Source organism: Bos indicus, chromosome 7, assembly GCF_029378745.1.
Source record: "Bos indicus isolate NIAB-ARS_2022 breed Sahiwal x Tharparkar chromosome 7, NIAB-ARS_B.indTharparkar_mat_pri_1.0, whole genome shotgun sequence".
NCBI lineage: Eukaryota > Metazoa > Chordata > Mammalia > Artiodactyla > Bovidae > Bos > Bos indicus.
In genome coordinates, this window is record NC_091766.1 from 11996258 (window position 1) to 12019557 (window position 23300).

General features: G+C 46.5%; 1 protein-coding gene across 4 annotated transcripts in view; it reads left to right on the forward strand.

Moving 5' to 3' along the window:
• Positions 1-23300, forward strand: part of CACNA1A (calcium voltage-gated channel subunit alpha1 A) — a 254178-nt gene that overhangs the window by 110667 nt on the left and 120211 nt on the right. For all 4 annotated transcript variants that reach the window (XM_070792700.1, XM_070792697.1, XM_070792698.1 and 1 more), the window contains 3 exons: positions 7081-7172; positions 9217-9369; positions 14128-14321. In XM_070792700.1, coding sequence (XP_070648801.1) covers positions 7081-7172; positions 9217-9369; positions 14128-14321 — 439 coding nt within the window. The remainder of the gene's footprint in view (positions 1-7080; positions 7173-9216; positions 9370-14127; positions 14322-23300) is intronic.

The following is a 23300-nucleotide window of genomic DNA, read 5'->3' on the forward strand; positions in this document are numbered from 1 at the left end:
CCAGCTCTTTCCCCACTTTTTATTGGAATTTAGTTTCTGTACAATGTTGTGTTAATTTCTGCTGTACAGCAAAGTGAATCAGCTCTCTCTATATATATCTCCCCACTTTGTCACCATGGAACTCTTGAGTAGAGTTCTCTGTGCTATACAGGACTTTCTCAATAGTTATCTATTTTATACCGAGTAGTGTGTATATGTCAGTCCCAATGTCACAACCCAGCTTTTGATCTTCCTTCAAACCTCCCCCTTCCTGCATCTTCCCCGTCTCAGTTGATAATTCCATCCTTCAGGTGGCCCGGTCTTAATTCCTCTTTGCCACCACACACTCCATCCTTCCATTGGGAGCACTGGTGGCCGCCATACTGTTTTCCGCAGCACGACACGCCATGTGTCATCCCATTGTCCCAAAGTGATCCATTGTCACTCTGCTCATGGTGGCATCCTGAGGTCCTCCTCCCTGAGTGGCTGGTGCATAGCAGGTACTCCACAAAGCCTTGTGAATAATTGAATGATCATCACTTGGTGGTCCATTTATAACCAGAAAGCCATTCTTCCCTTCCTTTTCTTTCCCACCACTGCCCCTGCCCCATCCAACAAGCCATGTGAGGTGGAAAACTGGGGTTCTGGAGTCCTGGGGTCCTGGGTTCACATTCTCTCTTGGCAGCATGGACCTCTGTGCCTTTGTAACTTCTCTGGGCTTCCGTTTCCTCGTCTGTAAAATGGGACTCCTCCTAATGATGGCTTGGACGCAGGGAGCACTTGGTGAGCCCAGGCAAGTTTCCTGGTGCACAGTGATCTGTGGCAGCTATATATAAACTGGGGCCTCCTTTGTACTCCCACTGCCTTTGTCCTAGTTCTAGTCCTCATTACGCTGGTCTGCTCTTGCGGCTGCCTCCTAACTCCTGCCTCCATCACCACCAATCTGTCCTTTCAGCTGTCAGGCTTGTCTTCCTGACGCCAGCCCTAATCACATCCCTTCCCTGCTCCGAAACCTCACATGACTCCCACTGTCCACACAGCAGGACCCACCTCTTCCGCCTCCAGTTCACAGCCTCCAGTGGTCCAGCCCACCCCGATTTCCCACCCCCCTCCCATCATGTTTCCTGAGGGAAGTTTTCTGCCTCTATAGGGCATTCTCTGTCTGAGAAGCCTCTCCCTCCTCCCATTCTGCTCCTAATTCCCTGTCATCCTTCCAGGGAGGGGCACAGGAGATAGTCCATCTTGGGTGCCCACTAGGATAGCACTGGGCAGGAGGGAAGTCAGATTCGCTGCATTTCAGAGGCTCAGAGAAGTTAACACAAAGGCTAGGTAATGAGAGGAGCAGGGTCAGGGTTTAACTCCAGGTCTAAGGTTTTGTTAAGATCTTGTGCTTTGCTGCATTTTCAGACTTGGGCTCCACAATCACACTGTCCCCCGCCCTCCTGTCTGTATTCATTTCCTCCTCCTTCCTGCCTCCGACAGCCCTGAGGCCAGAAGGACTTGTACTTGACTCTGTCATCCACTTACTTGCGTGGTCATCTAAGGGCAAGGCTGAGTTCATCTCAGTGTTATCCTTGTGTCCAGCACAACTAGATCTAAACCCATCATCTCTCACCTGGACCACTGTGGTCATCTCCGCCCACTTCCAACCTCCCAGTTTCTGGTCTGGACCCCCAGAGGGATCTTATTTTAGTATGTAAGTCAGATCATGTCTCTGTAATGCTCAGAACCTTCCTTGGCTCCTGCTTTACTCAGAACAAAAGTCCAAGTCCTCACCATGGCCCACAGACTCCTGCACACTGCCCCATCACCTCCCTGCCCTCATTTCCTCCCGCTGACACCCTGGTTCACTCAGCTGTGTGGCCTCCTTGACATTCCTCAAGTGTACCAGGCATGGTCCTGCCTCAGGACCTTTGCACTGGCTGTCTTTCTGCCTAGAGTTTTCCTCTAACATATTCCTGTAACTCACGTCACATCTCTTCCCCACTGACTCTTTCTCTGGACCTGACCTACAAGGTACACTCAGCACTGGCCGTGCGTAGCCATCATACACCTGAGTTGAGATGTACCCTAAGTGTAGAATATGCTAACCAGATTTCAAAGACAGTCTAAAGGAAAGAATATATAAAATGTCTTATGAGTAATCTTTCATAATGATTGCCTATTTAAATCATAATACTTCAGATGTTGTTATTTAGTCACTAAGTCGTGTCCAACTCTTTGTGACCCCATGGACTATAGCCCACCAGGCTCCTCTGTCCATGGGATTTCCCAGGCAAGAATACTGGATTGGATTGCCATTTCCTTTGCCAGGGGATCTGCCTGACCCCAGGATTGAACCCATGTCTTCTGCTTGGCAGGCAAATCTTGACCACTGAGCCACCTGGGAAGCCCAATACTTCAGATATACCTGGTTGAATAAAGTATATTATTAAAATTAATGTCATCTGTTTCTTTGGGCTTTTAATGTAGCTGTTGGCAAATTTTAAATTTCACACATAGTTCTTCCTTTTTTTTCCTCTTTTCTTTTCTTATTGAAGTATAATTGATTTACAATGTTGTGTTAATTTCTGTTGTACGCCAAAGTGATTCAGTCATACATATATATAATTCTCTTTTCTATGTGCTTTTTCATTACGGTTTACCATAGGATATTGAAGAGTTCTCTGTGCTATGTAGAGAGTGTTTATTCATTCTATATATAAAAGCTTACATCTGCTAACCCCAACCTCCCACTCCATCCTTCCCCCAACACGCCCCCCTTGGCAACCACCAGTCTGTTCGCTATGTCCAACATACGGCTCTTCTTGAAGTTCTACTGGGCGATGCTGGTCTGAACACCTTTAACACTGAACTACTACCCAGCCAGGCAGGAAAGAGCAGTTGGCCTTTACTAATTGAAATGGTGTCATCGCTCCCCTCATCCTGCCCCACTTTGCCAGCACGCCCTCTTCCCTGCCCCGCTTTTCTTCCTTGTACTCATCGCCCTGACATCTGGCACATTTACGGGGTTTATTCTCAGCCTCCCACACACAGATAGGGATTCCTATGACTCGTGTCCCCAAGACCTGGCACACTGTAGATGCTCAGTTAATGTTTGTGAAGTCAGTGAATGAAAACTCAGGGAATGCTTGTCCAGGTGGCTCCGTGGTAAAGAATCCGCCTGCCAGCTCAGGAGACATGGATTTGATCTGTGGGTGGGGAAGATCCCCTGGAGGAGGAAATAACAACCCACTCTAGTATTCTTGCCTGAAAAATCCCATGGACAGAGGAACCTGGCAGCTACAGTCCATGGGATCGCGAAGAGTAGGACACGACTGAATGAGCACACATGCACACGCACACACACACACACACACACACACACACCCTTAACAATGGCTTTTACCTGCTGAGAAAGAAGAAAGTAAAATAGACTGGTGATCTACAGGATGGAGTTTGAGAAATCCAAATGAAAATTGGGAGAGGAATAGAAAAAATATATAATTAAATGAATGAAAATTTCCTTGGGGTTGCTTGGCAAGGCCCTCACCTACACTTCAGCTTCATGGCATCACCCAAATCCCCACCATGCGCCATTTCCTTCCTTGAATTTGCCTTCCCACCCCAGGCTGTCTGTCTCAGCCATTTCCTCAGCCTAGAAAGTTCTTCCCCCACTGATCAGATTCCACCTGCTCATCCGTGAATCCTCAGCTTGAAACGGGAATCTCCCGGGGTCCCAGATGAGTTAACACTACCTGCTGTGTACCCTCAGAGCCGTTTTTTTCACCTGCTCTCTCTAAGAATGCATCACACCCCCAATGGATTCAATCTTTCTGTGCATTTTTTGATGAAACTGTTTTTCTCCTGCATCAGCCCTACAAAGCAGGGAGCGCCTCAAGTATTGCTTTGCCCAAGACATACGATGTGTTTAGATGTACATTTGATGATGGTGGAAGAGGAGGTTAGCCCAATCTAATAGACGCATCTCTGTCCTGGGAATGGTGTCTCTGGTGGTAAAGAGCTACTCTTAGTGCAGGAGACCCGAGATCAATTCCTGCGTCAGGAAGATCCCCTGGAGAACGGAATGGCGGGTGGCTCCCCACTCTAGTATTCTTGCCTGGAGAATCCCATGGCAGAGGAGCCTGATAGGCTACAGTCCGTGGGGTCACAAAGTGTCTGACACAACTGTGCGACTAGCACTTTAACTTTCTGTCCTAGGAGTAGTTGGGAAAGAGCTGGGAATACTCCTGTCTTAGTTTGGAGTGCCCCCACATTGACCCTGAGACAAGAATTTGGGTCCAAGTAGTTCATCTGGGAAGTGACTCCAGGAAATATGGGTGGGGGACAAGGGTGGGGAGACAGGGAAGAATGAGGAGTTGAGCAGGTTACCGTGGAGAGGCAGCTGGGCTCAACCTCTCTGGGAGCCTGTATGAAACTCACACCTCAGAGCAATCTGGAAGGAGGGGGCGAGGGACCTGGGGAATTCATCCACCTCTTCCCAGCGATCTTTGGTGGAGGGCTGCTCTCACAGGGGAATTCACTGCCTGGGTCTGTCTTAGCTTCAGAGAAAGTCCTGAGACAAAAGCGGGCCAATACAGTTTATTAATACAGGTGCCAATACAGGTTGTTAATAGATGCAGATACTGATGGTCTCAAAGACAAAGAGATGTACTATTACTATATATAAAATAATATATTTATATTTATATATAAAATAAATCATCAACAAGGACCTACCGTATAGCACAGAGAACTCTTCTCAATATTTTGTTAAGTAATCTATATAGGAAAAGAATTTGAAAAAGAATGGTTGTATGTGTATGTATAACTGAATCACTTTGCTGTCCACCTGAAACTGACACAGAGTTGTAAATCATTTATACTCCAATATACAATAAAAATTAAAAAAAAAAAGACAAAGAGGGACTTCCCTGGTGGTCCAATGGTTAAGACTCCACACTTCCACTGCAGGGAGCATGGGTCAGTCCCTAGTCAGGGAACTAAGATCCTACCTTCTGCATGCGCAGCCAATAAATAAAGACAGATGTAGATACTGGTTATTCACAGGCCAAAGTTGTAAGACTCAGACTCCTGGACAAGAATGAAGATACCCCCCAAATTACTTCTGTGGTCTCCATCCTGTTAATCACAGTACATGCTCAGTAGCCTCTGACGGTTCACAACCCCATGGATTGTAGCCTGCCAGGCTCCTCTGTCCATGAAATTTTCCAGGCAAGCATACTAGAGCAGATTTCCTACTCAAGGGGATCTTCCTGACCCAGGGATCCAACCTGTGTCTCCTGCATTGGCAGGCAGATTCTTTCCCACTGTGCCACCTGGGAAGCCTGTTCTTAACCACAGAATCCTCTGTTTTTCCACATTCCTTGCTCATCATCTGAGGTTCCAGTGACAACCTTTTCTGTGCCATGGTGCCATGGTCATCCCTACTACGTATCTTATTTAGGAAACAGGTCTAGGGGGTTCCTTGGGCTGAGGAAGGGCTGTGGAACCCCTGGTCTCCCTTGTCTCACCAGAAACACTTTTACAAGTGAGGTCTTAGGATAGGGTCTTTATGTAAGGGGTGAGGGAAGGGGGCTTTCTGCAGAAGGCTCATCTCACCTATTGCCATGACTCTTACTTGCATTTATAAGAGTGACTTTTTGCCCTGAGGCTTTGGGTCTGTAGCCCTCTCTGGGGCTGATGCCAGCTAGTCCACCCCAGCAGGGCCACACCCATTATTTGAGGTTTTGGGGTGTTTTTTTTTTCCATTTATTTCCCAATAGCTTAACACACTTCCTGTGTGCCAGGCACAACACCTACCACTTCACATGTATTAATTTGTTTCATCCTCACATCCCTTTGAGGGTTCAGTACTGTTGTTATCCTTGTTATCCAAAAGGGAGAACTGAGGCATGAAGTGGAAAAGTGACTTACCCACAGTCACCCAGCTGGGAAATGGTAGAGCTGGAATTTGAACCCATGCAGGCGTAGGTCTTAGTACTAAGCTACTTTCTTGCCGGTCGGTAAAGTGACCTGAGCCCAAAGGGTCTGTCACTCCCCTGGTGCCTCCAAGCTTCCCCACAATCCATCCTGATCTTGGGTTGTGAAATACACCGAGTATCACCCAACCATGTGCCATGGGGAAAATTTCTCTTCTCAGCCCAACATGTATTGAGTGAAAGGAAGTGAAAGTCACTCAGTTGTGTCTGACTCTTTGCAACCTCATGGACTATACAGTCCATGGAATTCTTCAGGCCAGAATACTGGAATGGGTAGCCTTTCCCTTCTCCCGGGGATCTTCCCAACCCAGGGATCGAACCCAGGTCTCCCACATTGCAGGCGGATTCTTTACCAGCTGAGCCATACAAGGGAAGCATTTATTGAGTATTAAGACCTATTTGGGGTCCTTGTAAATCATCTTTTATCCTGTGAAGCAGGTACTATTAACACTGTTTTACATATGACAAAACTGAGACCCAGCCTGTGGTCACCCTGCCAAGAAACCAACCTGGCGCTCTGTGACGACCTAGAGGAGTGGAATGGGAGCAGGGAGAGAGGCTCAAGAGGGAGGGGATATATGCATATATATGTATATATGTATCAGTCAGTCAGTTCAGTCGCTCAGTCGTGTGCGACTCTTTGCAACCCCATGGAATGCAGCACGCCAGGCTTCCCTGTCCATCACCAACTCCTGAAGCTTGCTCAAACTCATGTCCATCGAGTCAGTGATGCCATCCAACCATCTCATTCTCTGTCATCCCCTTCTCCTCCCGCCTTCCGTCTTTCCCAGCATCAGGGTCTTTTCCAATGAGTAAGTTATTTGCATCAGATGGCCAAAGTATTGGAGCTTCAGCTTCAGCATCAGTCCTTCCAGTGAATATTCAGGACTGATTTCCTTTAGGATTGATTGATTTGATCAATCAATTGTATATGTATAATTGAGTCTATGTATAATTATGGCTGATTCTCAATTGTTCCACAGCAGAAACGAACACAACACTGTAAAGCAATTATCCTCTAATTAAAAAATTTTAAAGAAACCACAGCATTGAACCCTCCACCCACCTCTCTGACCCTGAAACCCAGCGTCTGCCTTCTGTTCTGGCTTCTTTCTTCCAGCATCTTGGCAACAGTTGGGACGGAGTTTGACCTAAGGACGCTGAGGGCAGTTCGAGTGCTGCGGCCGCTCAAGCTGGTGTCTGGAATCCCAAGTGCGTGAGTTTCTAACCCTGGCAAGGGGTCTGCTCAGGGGTCCTGGGAGCCCTCCATTTCCCTTCTGCAAGAAGGTCTCATAGGTGCCCTCAGATGCTTCCCTAGCCTGGGTCAGGGCAGCCTTATCTTTGGGGAAGCCCCTTCAGGGACCTCCACCCCTAGGAATGTGGCTGCAGGTCTGGGTGAGTTCCTAAAAGCCAGCCAGGAGCCTCACCCATCACCACAGCACCCATTAACTGAGCACTTCTCTATTAGGAGCCATGCTAAGCACACCCAGGACCCCATTCTATAATCACAACCCTGTGAAGTTGATCACAACCCTGTGAAGTTGATAGGACCAAAATCTCCATTTTACAGAGGAGAAAACTGAGGCTCAGGGCAGCTGAATAATTTGAACAAAATCATGTGGCTGAGAATGGAAGAGTTAGGAGTTAGCCAGTCTGCCCCCACAGCCTGATTAATATTGGTGGCAATGATGGTTACCATTTATTGAGTGCCTACTGCATACCAGGCATGGCAGAAAGAGCTTTTTGTGTATTATCTTTTCCAATGTGTTGGCTCTTTGCATCAGGTGGCCAAAGTATTGGAGCTTCAGCATCAGTCATTCCAATGAATATTCAGGGTTGATTTCCTTTAAGATTGACTGGCTTGATTTTCTTGCTGTGCAAGGGACTCTCAAGAGTCTTTTCTTCAAGAGACCAGAGATGCCTACATCATGTTAAATCAAGTTCCATCCCAAAGCTAATACTAATAAGAATCTCTGTTTAATGACCATCTATGATATGCCAAGGGCTTTGCTAGGTATGAACCCTCTCATTTAACTGAGAGGGAGGTGCTAAGTCTCATCCCCATTTACAGATGAAGAGCCTGGTAAATTAAGATTCTTAGTTGGAGTTTCAATATTAAACTCTCAAAGATTAATAGAATGAATATATAGAAAAGTAGAAGGATATAGTAGACCCAAAAAGTACTATAAACCAATTCAACATAATTAAGATTTATATAGTTTTCACCCAACAGTAGGATACGAATTCTATTCAAGTTCTCATAGACTATAAACTGGGAGACACTGAAGAGTATCCAAGGACATAAAACAAGAAATCCTCATTTTAACCACATAATTTGTTGTTGTTTAGTCATGTCCAGCTCTTTTGTGACCAGGGATCAAACCTGTGTCTCCTGCATTGGCAGGCAGATTCTTTACTGTTGATCCACTTGGGAGCATTTTAACACAGACTTTCCTAAAGGTTGGTTACAGACATGGGATTTGACATCAAGTCCAACCTGGGTTCAAATCCTGGCCCCGTTATTTCTCACACCTTGAGGCTGAATCCTCATTTTAAGCATGACATCCTCTGAGCTTTGCTTCCCACCTCTGTAAAATGGGGATGATTTTACACGTGTACCTGCCTCATGGGGTTGTTGCTAAAAGCCAATGAAATAATATCTGGGTTTGGGTTGGAACTAGGATGTTGACTGCTTTCCCAGATAGAGCTGCAACTGATGCATATGGCATTGTATGAATTAGGAAAAAGACTCCCCCTCTTGGTGGAAAAAGGTTAGAAAAAGGCACCCTGATCTGCATGAAAATTGTGCAACACCCAGGAATAGGGCTCAGAAAGCTATGAATTTCCACTTCTTACTTGCCTCAAAAGTCATCAAACAGGACAGCCTATGCCCAGTACTTTAAAAAATATTTTTAAAATAGAGGTGGGGAATTTCCAGTGGTTGGAACTCAGTGATTTCACTGCCATGTTCCTGGGTTCAGTCCCTGGCCAGGGAGCTAAGATCCCGCAAACCAAATGGTGCAGCCAAAAGAAAACCAAAAAAAAAAAAAAAAAGTGCTTAAAATATAAGGAAGGATTGTTCCTGTTATTAAAGTGAGCAGCCTCTATGTCTTCCGTCCATCTTCCCTCACCATTGCCCCGTCCCATCTCCCGCATCCCGCGTGTTCTGAGTTTCCTCAGGAGGCATCTTGGGGGTGGCGTTTCAGGGTACCTTCTCACAGGCCTCTGGGGCCTCTCTCTCTCTGTGTCTCCCCAGGTTTACAAGTCGTCCTGAAGTCGATCATGAAGGCAATGATCCCCCTGCTGCAGATTGGCCTCCTCCTATTTTTTGCAATCCTTATTTTTGCAATCATAGGGTTAGAATTTTATATGGGAAAATTTCATACCACCTGCTTTGAAGAGGGCACAGGTAGGTCCAAGCAGCATCATAGATTTTTTTTTTTCCCAGCCTTCCTCCCCTTTCTTTTCTCCCTTGGGGACAAGCTCCTGGACAAGATCTGCAGGGCTTTGCTTCGTTCTCCTGGAAGCTGGGAGAACATCTTCCCAAATCTAAGGCAGGCAGGGGATGAAACCGCCCCAGAGATGTTGGTTGTTGCTGGGATGTTACACTGGGGTACCTGAGAAGCTGTCCCAGGGTAAGTGGTTTATTGGGGAAGTGATCCCAGGAAACACCTTCAGGTGAGTGAGAAAGTGAGACGGGGGGGATCTAGTAACATCTAGGAACGTTATCAAGTAGGTTACCATCTTGGGCAAGGTCACCAGACCTCAGCTCCATCGGGCACCTAGGGGAAACAGGGTAGGTTGCATGCCTTAGACCCATCCCACATGAGGGGCAAGGGAGCTGGGTATTTATCCACCAAATTCTGTCCGACATTGGCGGGGATTGAGCCCCTTATGGGCATTAATGCCCTGGCATAGCTGGCTGCCCCAAACGCTGGGCAGGTAAAGGCATCAAAGATATTTTCAGTGGGAACATGTAGGGGCAAAAGACAGCAGAATACAAATGCAGTGCCTACAGCCTCTGCCTAGCTACCCTGCAGCGACCCGAGACCCTAGCATGTGCTGAGTTCTGAACCTCCTTGTTGTTGTTTAGTTACCAAGTCGTGTCCAACTCTTGGTGATAACATGGACTGTAGCCTGCCAGGCCCCTCAGTCCATGGGATTTACCAGGCAAGAATACTGGAGTAGGTTGCCATTTCTTTATCCAGAGGGTCTTCCTGACCCAGGAATCGAGCCTGCGTCTCCTGCATTGGCAGGTGGATTCTTTACCACTGAGCCACCAGAGAAGCCTGAAACCTCCTTACCCTGAAGGAAGGGAGAGTTAAGGGTGACTCGTCCTAGTCTCCCCAAGAAGATGCCTTAAAACATCCCACTGGGAGTCCTGGCACCAGCCAATCAGCATCAAGCACAAACAGGATCTTGGCTCCTCCCCTCCCCACACTGTGCCACAGTCAACCCCTTAGCTTAGCGGCTTCCCTGGTGGCTCAAGTGTTAAAGAAGACCCCTGCCAATACAGAGACATGGTTTTAATCCCTGGTCCTGTAAGATTCCCTGGTTCTGTAAGATCCCCTGGAGAAGGAAATGGCAACCCACTCCAGTGTTCTTGCCTGGGAAATCCCATGGACAGAAGAGGCTGACAGACTACAGTTCATGGGATCACAAGAGTCGGACGTGACCTAGAGACTAAACAATAAACAAGAAAGGATCAGGGAGGATGACTCAGGAAAAAAACCAGGAAGACCGGAAGTCACAGACTTAGTCTCTGAAACAGCAGTGAAACAGCCTGGGTGTCCCTTAGTTCAGTTCAGTTCAGTCGCTCAGTCGTGTCCGACTCTTTGCGACCCCATGAATCGCAGCACGCCAGGCCTCCCTGTCCATCACTGACTCCTGGAGTTCACTCAGACTCACGTCCATCGAGTCGGTGTCCCTAGCTATCCGTATACTCAGGGACCTAATAGCTTCTGCATTCATCTTTGACTACGTCTCCTGCTATGCAAACCTGGCTACTTGCTCTCTGAAGCCAAAGAACCAAATGAAATCAAATAAGAGGGAAGCTTGTATTTCAGTACTTGGACCATGGGCCTCCTTGCTGTGGACGGGCTGAATGACAGTGTTAGTCGTGGGTCAAGGAAACTGCGAATGGAGACAGGGGAGCCTGTGTGAGAAGGGAAGGAGGTTTCAGGCCTGCCTTATTGGGAAGATAATTCTGTCCTGGAGTGGCTTCCCATCCACCTTCTCTTCCTGGTGACCCCCAGGTAACCCAACCCTCTCCCCAGACCTCCCAGAGGGCAGGAAAACCCAGTAAGGAAGGTTTATTCAAGATGCTCTTTTTTTTTTTTTTGCTTCCTTTTTTCTTGCTCCTCCCATCTCCTTCTCTCCTGGGCTTGTGAAGTTTGCTCAATATGGGATGTCCTAATTATTTCTTTCCCCAATGAAGAAGGTGTTAATTGAGACAGAGCTATTTCTGCTCCTGGCCTCGACACCTGGGCGGAAATGCTGGAGGGAGAGATGCAGGGCAGGGCCCCTTGGAAACATCAGCCGAGAGCAGAGAAACCAGGACTCCTGGATCCTGGGTTTTTTGTTTTTGTTGGTTCTCTCTCTCTCTCTCTGTCCAGCCAAGGGGACAGAGGACTGGCTTGAGTCTAAATCAGGGTTGTAAGGGGACAGACGTGGGTGGGGCAACTGGAGGGTAGGAGGCCTTGATTTAGGGAAGATGACTGAAAAGCTCACAATTAAAAATATAAGAACGTGTGAGTAAGAGACAGATATATACAGACACCCAGGCAGCAGGTTAATTTTAAAATATATTTATAACCAAATTCCTCAGACTCTCTGGATGGTTGCTTTTCTAGAAGCAGCCCCCAGAGTGTTTCGTGATGAGGGGGCTGGCAGGTCATAATCAGGAACACCGCTGGGCATAGCTGCTGAAGGTGGTCAGATTTCTCCTGCAGACAGGTTCTCCTTATAATCAGGAACCAATTTCCTGTGTGCCCAGCACTGTGCTAACACCCAGAGAAAGGAAAGGTGGGAGAGCTTCCTGTTTTCCAAGAGCTTCCAAAATAGTTTGAGGAAACAAGATTCCTCATCTGGAACTAGTCTGTAGCAGTGCAGGTTAATGCCTGCTTTTATCTCCTCACCAAATGTGAACATTTGGAAGCTATTGTAGCCCTGAGGTGGGGAGGAGGGGCAGGAAGGGACCAGTAGACTGGCCTAATCCAAGAGAGGGGAGGGTGTTGGTGGAGGGGAATTGAGCCAGACTTGGACAGAAGGTGAAAATGGAGAAGGTTTGGGACAGAGGCAACCTTCCCAACAAACCGTGGTTCTCATTCATGATAGGAGCCCATGGAATTTTCCCTTGTGCCCCGAGTCTTATGTTTAAAAGATTTTGCCTTCCAATCTGTATTCATGAAATCAGCCCCTGTACCAAGTCTGACATGAAGGGGAAAAGTATTTCCCACAACTTAAACTAGCGATTGGGATGTCAATGCTTCTTGAGTTGTAGGCATCCCTTCTGATATGGCAAATGTCATTTTGCATGGCCTAGAGTTTCTATTTAACAGGAGTCTCAAAGGCCAGTAAGATTCATGCATTCTGTGTTGGCTTATTTCTCCCTGTTTCTTGCTAAGTGGAGGTTAAGAATGGTCTGTAAACCCTGTATGTGGCATGTGCATTGAGATATATATTTTTTTTAATTTTATTTTATTTTTAAACTTTACATAATTGTATTAGTTTTGCCAAATATCAAAATGAATCCGCCACAGGTATACATGTGTTCCCCATCCTGAACCCTCCTCCCTCCTCCCTCCCCACACCATCCCTCTGGGTCGTCCCAGTGTACTAGCCCCAAGCATCCAGTATCGTGCATCGATATATTTTTGTTTCATGGGGAGTTTACACACTCAGCTGTTTGATTTCTTATCGGACAATATCACTCTCTAAAAATCTTCAAAAGTCTCACTCGCTGAATAGGATCCTGTCATATCTGTGGCTCTGGTCCAATGGGATGCTCTGTACACACCCAGGATGTTCTGTACTCCCCTGAGTCCGTGTTCTCGTGAAGGCATCTCCTCCCCCTCCCCTTCAACACCTTAGAATTCAGACTCAACCTTGATCACTCAGTCTGAGTTTGCCAGGAAGCTGCCTTTGGTTTCCAGCAAAAGGGGTGCCCATTGACATGTGTCTCTTTCCTTGTGACATTTTCACAATCTGCCTCTTGCTCTCTGGGGAGAAAGCTTAGCTCCTGTGCCTAAGGTGGAGCACTGCGTGTACTGGCCTCCCTCGCCCCCAGAACGGCTCCCTGAGCCCAGTACATCTCAAGAAAAAAAAAAAAATCAGTCAGGCTATAGAAGAATAATACAACACAGTTGACGAATTTGTGCTAATGGAAGTCTGGAAAACACTGCCCCCAACCACTTCAAAATGCACACAGCAGATTTACCAAAGTTGACTGTTGTAGGGACCTTAAAGTCTATCTCAACAGATTTCAAAGGACAGAATGATACAAAACATATCTTCTGACCACAGTGCAATTAGGCTAGAAATTGGTAACAAATAGATAACACTAAAAGTGTTTGGAAATTAAGAGACATGCTTCTTATTTGTTGATGAAATGCTAAGATGTCTGAGATTTGCTTTTAAAATATTTTAGTGTGGGGAGGGGATGTGGATGAAACAAAATTAGCCCTGAGTTGATAAATGTTGAAATTGGTGATGGCTACATGGGAATTCATTACATTACTCTATTTTTGTATATATCTGACAAATTTTTGATGCTTCTTGGTTATCCACAAATCAGAGAATAAATAATAATGGAAACTGCTGAATATTTTACTCGAACAATAATGATAATAATGCATGACAGAATTTGTGAGGTGCAGTTAAAGCTGCACTTAAAGGGCAATTTATAGCCTTAAATAACATTAATCTATCTCAAAAGTCTAGGAAAAGAACAAAAATGGAACACAACTTAGATAAGAAATTAATGAAATAGAAAACAATGAATAGATCAACCAAGCCAAGCATTGGACTTTTTAGAAAAAGACTGATAAGTCCATCCTAAGAGCCATTTTCCTGCAGATTCAACAGCATTGAATGTTCACTGGCTCCTGTTTCCCAGAGCTGTTTTGCTGGCCCTTTCCCCTGACTTTGCTCCTCTTCCGTTTCCTAGATGACATTCAGGGTGAGTCTCCAGCACCGTGTGGGACAGAGGAACCTGCCCGCACCTGCCCCAATGGGACCAAATGTCAGCCCTACTGGGAAGGGCCCAACAATGGGATCACTCAGTTCGACAACATCCTGTTTGCAGTGCTGACTGTTTTCCAGTGCATCACCATGGAAGGGTGGACTGACCTCCTCTACAACGTAAGTGATGGGGGTGGTGGAGAGCCAGGCCCAGCCAACTCCTGAGGCTGGAGTGGAGGGACCCTGAAACAGGGAGGCAGCCGAAGGACAGCTCAGTATGGCCCCAGGAGAGCCAGCCTAAGGCTCCGTCCTTTGATGATATGGGTGTCTTGTCCTCAGAACTCTTAATAGGAAAGGACCTTTGGGAGGTGAGAATCTAGAGGGCACACAGATGCTGAATAATTTTTAATTGCACAAGTTTTTAAGTATAATTTTAGATTTTTGAACATGTAAAGGTGGCGTGAAGTTAAAAACCAACGTAGAGGAAAGACAGAGACGTGTCTTGGACACCTGTCCAAAGGGATTCTGTGCTGGAGCTCTTGCTAACTCTCCTCCAGCTGTGCCCCTCCCTATGGTGCTGATGGGAACTGGTGTCACCACCCCTCCACTTGCTAGATCATATTTTGGGTCATCTGAGATCCTAGCATTCCCTGCCCAAGCTTAGATTCCATGAACTTGGATTCTTCCATGAGTCTATTCTCTGACTACCTTACCCTTGTATCCTCTGAGGTCTAAGAATGTCCTTGGGGTAGCTGTTGGCACAAATGCGGCTGGAATGTGGACATGCAGATTGGCACATCCAGGCATGTGTGTGGAGCCCTCCCTCCCCTGCCCTCAGGTGGAGGCCATGGTCAAGGGGCAGGGAAGCCTGTCCCCACCCCTTAACCCAGTGCAGTCATCCAGACTCTAAATTGTAGACTGACCTTCCCAGTGCTTATGAAGGTATGTTTGTGCAGAAGCATAGAGCATGTTTTATTTAGTAGTTTTTAAATATTCACACATATTATGTGGGCCTCAGTTGGTTCTCTTGTCCTCAGTCTTGAAAATGTTAAGGACAGGTCTGAAAGGATGTGCACGCCTCCCTGCCTCCCATTCTACCCTGTTCCCTGTCCCCCATCCCTGGACAGTTACGTACATCACACACTGCACAACCGCATCTTGGGAGTGTCATTCATATTATAGACCACATAGATTTCTACCATTATGTCCATATGTCCATTAGACAAATCTAAAGGATGTGGGGAAAAGCCATGGTGGCCTAGTTTGCCTAAAGACCTGGCCTGAGCATAGCATCTCTAGGAACAGACAGCAACTTGGAGATCGTCAGGAGCTTTCTTGGGTCAGGTTGTGTCACGGGGTTGGACATCCAGAAAGAGGTTCAGAGGAAAGACAATGGGAATGCGCTCAGTGGTGGGTGAGGAAATGTGAGCAGGACAACAAATTTCCAGAGGGTTCTATAGTCGGAAGAGCCACTGTCTGAGGAGATACTTACCCTGGAAGCTTCAAGCTGAACCACCTTGAGAGACGCAAGCTCAGGGGAAACAGTTGAAAGAACAGAGTTAGGCATCAGGCTGCCTGGGTTCCCTTCCCGACCCCACCACTTCCATGCTGTGCAACCTTGGGCAAGTCGCTTGCACTCTCTGTGTCTCCGTTTCCACATGTACAAAATGAAAAGCACAATCCTACCTACAGGGCACAAGGACTCAGTAAAAGTGAATATATGTGAAGCATTTAGAACCATGGCTGTAGGTAAGCTCTCTATAAGCCAAATTTTCCACCCCAACAGGCGCTCCTTTTTAGAAATATATGAATTTTTCATTGTGAAAACTCTGGCAGCAACTGAGGAAGTGAGGTGAGCCATTGGGTCCCACTTTGTTACCCGCTCTCACCCCACTGGTAACTGCCACAGAGTAGCCATCTAGAACTTGCCATGCAGTTATATCCCACCTTCATGCTTTGGTAGAAACCCGAGCAGGAATTTGAGCCTGATGTGAGCCAAGAGCAGTAATAAAGTACCACACTGAGTGGCTTAAAACAACAGACATTTATTACCTTACAGTATGGAGGCCAGAAGGTGTTAGCAGGGCCAGGCACCCTCCAAAGGCTCTCAGGGAGAATTCTTCCTCGCCTCTCCCATCTTCCAGTGGCTGCCAACAATCCTTGGCATTCTTTGGCTTATTGATTCTCTGTCCTCCTCTTGAATATCCCATCTGCACAGGGCCATCTTCTTATAAGGACACTTACTGTGTTGGACTAGGGCCCACCCTACTCCAGTATAATGTCATCTTAACTAATTACATCTGTAATGACCCTATTCTTCTTTAAAAAAATTTTTTTTTCTTATGTGATTTTTTGGCTGGCTGCACTGGGTCTTCACCGCCGTGAGCAGGCTTTTCCTAGTTGCAGCACAGGGGCTTCTCATTGCAGTGGCTTCTCTAGTTCTGGAGCACAGGCTCTAGGGCATGAGGGCTTCAGTAATTGTGGCGCGTGGGCTAGTTGCCCCATGGCATATGGAATCTTTCAGGACCAGGGATCAAGCCTGTGTTCCCTGCATTGGAAGGTGGATTCTTAACCACTGGACCACCAGGGAAGTTCAACCTTATTTCTAAATAAGGTCACATCCTGAGGTCGTAGAGGTTAGATTTTCAACTTATCTTGGCTGGGGGGTGGGGGGGTGGGGCAGTGGTGAGGGGGAATTGCATAATTCAGTTCATAGATCTCCCAAATAAACTACTTGCACTTGAACCCTTGTCTGCTGCTGCTGCTAAATCGCTTCAGTCATGTCCAACTCTGTGCGACCCCATAGATGGCAGCCCACCAGGCTTCCCCCGTCCCTGGGATTCTCCAGGCAAGAACACTGGAGTGGGTTGCGATTTCCTTCTCCAGTGCAGGAAGGTGAAAAGTGAAAGTGAAGTCGCTCAGTTGTGTCCAACCCTCAGCGACCCCATGGACTGCAGCCCACCAGGCCCCTCCATCCATGGGATTTTCCAGGCAAGAGTACTGGAGTGGGGTGCCATTGCCTTCTCCAGAACCCTTGTCTGGGACTTCCTAAATTAAGACAGTCCACCTCCCATGGGAGGAAGGCTTAAGAAGAAAGGGATATATGTATACTTATAGCTGATTCATGTTGTCATACAGCAGAAACTAACAAACATTGTAAAGCAATTTTACTCCAATTGAAAGTAAATTTGTAAACAAAAAAAAGAAAAGACAACTCCTCAACCCAAAATACAACCACTAGGATCACTCATTGCTAAGGGCAGAAGCTAAGGTGGGATCTTTGAGTTTCTGCTTAGTGAAGACAGAGCTGTTGCTTTTCCAGACTCATCTGAGCCCTGCCCATGTGCTCTGCCATCTGCCAGGCCTGCCCTAGGACACGCCTAGCTCCATCCAGCCACAGGCAGGAGCAGTGTCTGGACTCTTTGTCCTTTATCTTGTGCTGGAGCCAAGCCCGTGGGCATGGCCTTACCAGCCATTGTCAGGTGACATCCATGGAAGAGTCCGGAAGCACCTGCTTCAAGCATTTTAGAATCCACAGGCATGGAGGCCAAACATCTCTTTTCTTTTCTCAACATTGAAATCCATTTGTTTATTCCATAATTACTTATCTTTAATTATTATTTTTAAAATGTAACTACTTTATTTTCAGCCAAATTGGGTCTCTGTTGCTGCACGCAGCTTTTCTCTAGTTGTGGTAACTGGGTTTCTTATTGCGGTGGCTTCTCTCATTGCAGAGCATAGGCTCTAGGGCATGCAGGCTCAGTAGCTGTGGCTCACGGGCTTAGCTGTTCATGGCATGGGGACTCTTCCTGGACCAGGGATTGAACCCATGTCCTCTGCATTGGCAGGGGGATTCTCAACCACAGAGCACTAGAGAAATCCGATAATTACTTACTGAATGTCCAGTGTGTGCCAGGGAAATGATCAGGTGATCAGGGATAGCACAATGAAGAAGAGAGACAAAAATCTCCACCCTTGTTGGGGAGACAGATGTGACCAATAAACGCTGGTAAATAATAAACTACTCAGAATGTGGAAGATAGACCTTAAGCAAGTGTATAATGTGGGACATAGTGACTTGACCCGTTGTCCCATGAGGACCACAGCAGCATGAGAGGACAAGCGATGGGGTGCAGGGGCCAGTTTAGGTCAGGCAATCAGGGAGGGCTTCTCAGAGGAGGGGACGTTTCCACAGAGAAGAGAGTCAGGCAGATGTTTTAGAGAAGAGCGTTCTTGGCTGAGGGAACAGCAGCTCACCTCATGGTATGTTGGGGCCCCGTCCAGGTTTTTCTGTTTTTCAGTTTATCTCTTTTCTTTCCCACTTGATTTCCCAGTTAAAGTGCTTTTAGAAAAAGCCTAACCTTAAGTAATCAGAAACACTGTCGAAGATTTATATCAGGATGTGCACCCCAGCATTATCTGTAAAAATAGAACAAAACTGGAGGCAACTGGTTAAATACCGTATGGTCCCTCCATATGATGGAGTATCATGTCGTCATTAAAAATCATCTGTTTGGAGAATATTTAAGGATTCAGGGAAATGCTCACCATATATAATGACAAGTAAGGGGAACTGATTCTTTTAAAAAGAACCAAGGTGTGCATGCTGTGCTAAGTCACTTCAGTTGTGTCCAACTCTTTGTGACCCAATGGACTGTAACGCACCAGGCTCCTCTGTCCATGGGTTTCTCCAGGCAAGAATACTGGAATAGGTTGCCATGCCCTCCTTCAGGGGATCTTCCTGACCCAGGGATCGAACCAGTGTCTCTTAGGTCTCCTGTGCTGACAGATGGGCTCAGGCTAACATTGCAAAATACCATAGACAGGGCAGCTTAGACAACAAAAGTGTGCTTTCTCATAGTTCTGGAAACTAGAAGTCCGAGATCAGGGTGCCAGCATAGTCCAGTTCTGGCGAGGGCTCTCTTCCTGCTTGCGGATGGCTGCCTTCTCACTGTGCCCTCTCATGGTGAGGGTGGGGAGAGAGAGAACAAGCTCTCTGGGATCTCTTTTTACAAGGACACTAATCCCATCATAGGGGTCCCACTCTCCTGACCTCCTATAACCCTAGTCACCTCCCAAAGACACCATCTAAAAACTGCCATTACATCAGGGATTCAACTTATGAATTGTGACATAGTTCAGTCCATAGACCCTTATAATCTCAAGTGTATAATCTTGAAAATATAAGGGAAAAAAAGACTGAATCCACTGTACCAAGATGGCATCTAGGTAGTGGGACTTGGGAATCTTTTTCTTGATACTTCTCTATATTGACAAATTTGTCTACAATGAGCACAACTGACTTTTTAAAACTTTTTTATTTTATATTGGAGTATAGCCAATTAACAGTGTTGTAATAGTTTCAGGTTGACAGAAGGGGCTCAGCCATACATATATGTGTATCTTTTCTCCCCCAAACTCCCCTCCTATCCAGGCTGCTACATAACATTGAGCAGAGTTCCATGTGCTATACAGTAGATCCTTGTTAGTTATCCATTTTAAATATAGCAGTGTGAACATGATTGATTTTTATCCTCTTTTTTATTGAAGGATAGTTGATTTACAGTATTGCATTAGTTTCAGATGTTCAGCATAGTGATTCCATTATTTTTTGCAGATTGTATTCTATTTTAGGCTATTATAAGATATTGAATATAATTCCCTGTTCTATACCATAAATCCTTGTTGCTGATCAATTGTGTGTATAATAGTTTCACAATTTACTTTTATAATCAGGGAATATATTTAAATTTGTCTTGCTAAGTGTTTAGGAGGGAAGAGAGATGTTTTGGTTACTTATAGACCAGAAGATGGGAAGAAAGGGCAAGAGAGAGCATTTTCTGGGTGCCCACTGTATTCTGGGTGTTTTTATTTACATTACCTGTTCAGAGAGAGTACACACAAAAATAAATAAATGACTTCTTGATTCACATAACAGTAATAAGTAGTCATCTTATTACTTTATTATTAAATTAACAGAATAAGTAAAGAAGGGACACATCTTTACAGAAGAATTCCATCCCTTTCTCCAGGGGATCTTCCCAATCCTGGAATCAAACCCAGGTCTCCTGCATTGCAGGCAGATTCTTTACTTGGGAAAGTGAAGGGTTAACTTTTTCAATGTAAATTCAGACTCCCTAGTTTCTGTTCTCAGACCCCAAAGGATTCCCACCCCAGTTGAGACTGAGAGAATCTCACAGAGACTTCTGTGGTTACGGTGGCTAGGAAAACCCTCCAGGGAGGTGATAGTTTAGCAAGTAACTCAAGTTCTTGCAGTCTGTGTCTGGCTCAGCCCCCACCACAAGTTACCAAGTCCAAAATGTCAAGAGTGTTGACGTTGAGAAGCCCTGCTCTAGAGGACCAGGGATCCTTGGAGATGGGCCACTGGGGCATCCCTGAGCATGGTGGACCTATCTCCATTAGGATTTTGTGGTAGGGTAGGAAGATGATCAGCCCTGGGATTTCTTTGGAAGGAATGATGCTGAAGCTGAAACTGCAGTACTTTGGCCACCTCATGCCAAGAATTGACTCATTGGAAAAGACTCTGATGCTGGGAGGGATTGGGGGCAGGAGGAGAAGGGGACGACAAAGGATGAGATGGCTGGATGGCATCACTGACTCGATGGACGTGAGTCTGAGTGAACTCCGGGAGTTGGTGATGGACAGGGAGGCCTAGCGTGCTGCGATTCATGGGGTCGCAAAGAGTCGGACACGACTGAGTGACTGATCTGATGTGCTTATCGAAGCCCAAAGACTGCAAAGGCAGGTATATGTTGAAATTCTGTGCCAGAAGTGTAGTCCAAGTCATTTTTAACTGCTAGAGAATGAACCTCAGTCAACATAGCCAGCTCCCTTGTCCCGAAGCCTCTGAAGGACCCACATGGCTCCAGTGCCCACTGGACAAGCCTCATTGCTGGACCTTCCTGGGGACCAATCTGGATCTGAGCAACATACTGGAATAATAGTGAATTATCAGCCATTTCATCTATGCCACATTATTCTAGGTGTTTCTCTGTGCACCACCTGTGACTCCTGTGGTAGAGTCTTAAATATCCCCATTTTACAGATGAGGAAACTGAGGCCCAGAGCCACACATATGGAGTTAAGGTTGGAATCCAGCTTTGACTCAGCACTGGCTGCCTTGGAATCTGCCATTTGCCGCCTCCTACAGCAAACAGGCTGGAGGACTGGCTCTCTGAGCTCAAGGGGGTGGGCCGGGGGAAGCCCAGGAGGGCTGCACTGGGGCCGTTTGCTAGAGCATTGTGTGCTGCTTAAGCGACAGGCAGTCTCATTTCACAGGGACCCCCTCACCATATGTGCCTGCATGACTCAAAAAAAAAAAGAAAAGAAATCACCCCACCCTACGCAGAGGACATCCCCAACATGTTCCTCATCATCTGGGCCAAAGTAGAGTGGGAGTGCGGTGTGGGTGATGGGACCTGCCCTCTTTTGGTTGCTACCCGGGCAGGAAGCTAAAAGACTGGGGTCCTGGCAGACCCAGTACATCTAAAGTTAACATTTTGCCATTTGCTGAGAGCCTACAGCATCCATCCCTACATCTTCCTTTTATCATCAACTGATCCATAAAACAGCCTCATGGGACTTCCCTGGTGTCCAGTAGGAAAGACTCCGTGCTGCCAATGCAAGATGCCTGGGTTTGATCCCTGGTCAGGGAACTAGATCCCACCTGCTGCATCTAAGACCAAGTGTAGTCAAATAAACAAATGAATATTTTTAAAAAGTCATGCGGGGAGATATTTTTAGGTCCATCTTCCAGATGAGGAAACTGAGGCCCACAGTGATGCAAGGACCTGTCAAGATCCCCTAGTCAGAGTGGTGTAATCAGGATTCAAACCCAGCGCTGGGCATTAACTACTACACTCCCCTGGTGGTGGTGTTTAGTCAGTAAGTCATGTCTGACTCTGTTGAACTCCATGGACTCTAGCCCGCCAGGCTCCTCTGTCCATGGGATTCCCCAAGCAAAAATATTAGAGTGGGTTGCCATTTCCTTCTCCAGGGGATCTTCCTGACCCAGGGATCAAACCCTCATCTCCTGCATTGCAGGCATATTCTTTACCACTGAGCCACTCCCTCCGTCTCTCTAAAAACTCCCTTTCTCTTTTTCTTTTTCCCTGTCTGTGTCTGTCTTCACTCTTGGTCTCTGTCTCTTTCTACATCTTTCTCTCTCGCCCTTTCCTTTGTTCACTTATTTCTCTCTCTCCGTCCCACTTCTCTGTACTTTTCTTTGTGGCTCTTACTCTCTGTTACTCTCTCAGTGTCAATTAGGAAAGCGACAAAGCTGTGCTTAGTCGACAGTTAAAATGCCAGTCACGAATGGTAGAAACTAATCCTTGACCTCAGCCCTTGTTAATTCATAGATATTCATCTTGGCCAATATCAAAGCATCAGATCTCGGCAAGGGGGGCGGAGGGGGCACTTTGGATTATACATTCACACAACAAACACTCATTGGATGTGTACTGCATACAGGCAATTTTCTGTGCAGCAAGAGGAAGAGACAAAAATCCCTTTTTGGAGGGGAGTTGACATTTTGGGGGGAGAAGCAAGCTGTCAACAAGATAATTAAGAAATGTTTATATATATGGCAGAATCTTAAATATTTTAGGCTTTGTGGGTCATGCAGTCTCTGTCACAACTACTCATTCTGCTTTCATAGCACAAAAGCAGCCACAGAGAAGATACATAATGAATGGGCATGACTGTGTGCCAAAAAACCTTTAATTTACAAAAACAGGTGACTAGCCCTTGGGCAGCGGTTTGCCGACTCCGAGACAAATAAAGCAGTAGAAGTGTTGTGGACCCTCAAGGTGAGAGGTTGAAGCTCTTCCAATAAGACCTGAAAGAAGTGAGGAGGGTCCATACAGGGATGTGAGGAAAGAGAGACCCAGGTGGACAAGACAGCCAGTGCAAAGGCCCTGAGGTAGCAGTGTTTCTGGCATTTGTGAAGAGCAGCGAGGTGGCCCATGTGGCTGGAAGTGAAGGATTGGGGAGCAAGGGAGCTGAAGAGGCCAGAAAAGGTGATGGGAGACCTCAGAGACAGAAAGGCCACATAATTTACCACCCAAACAAAGACCGTTTTGAGGGTGAATGGAGGAAAGGAGGGCTCAAAAAATAATTAGCAGGCATTGCATGATTTAA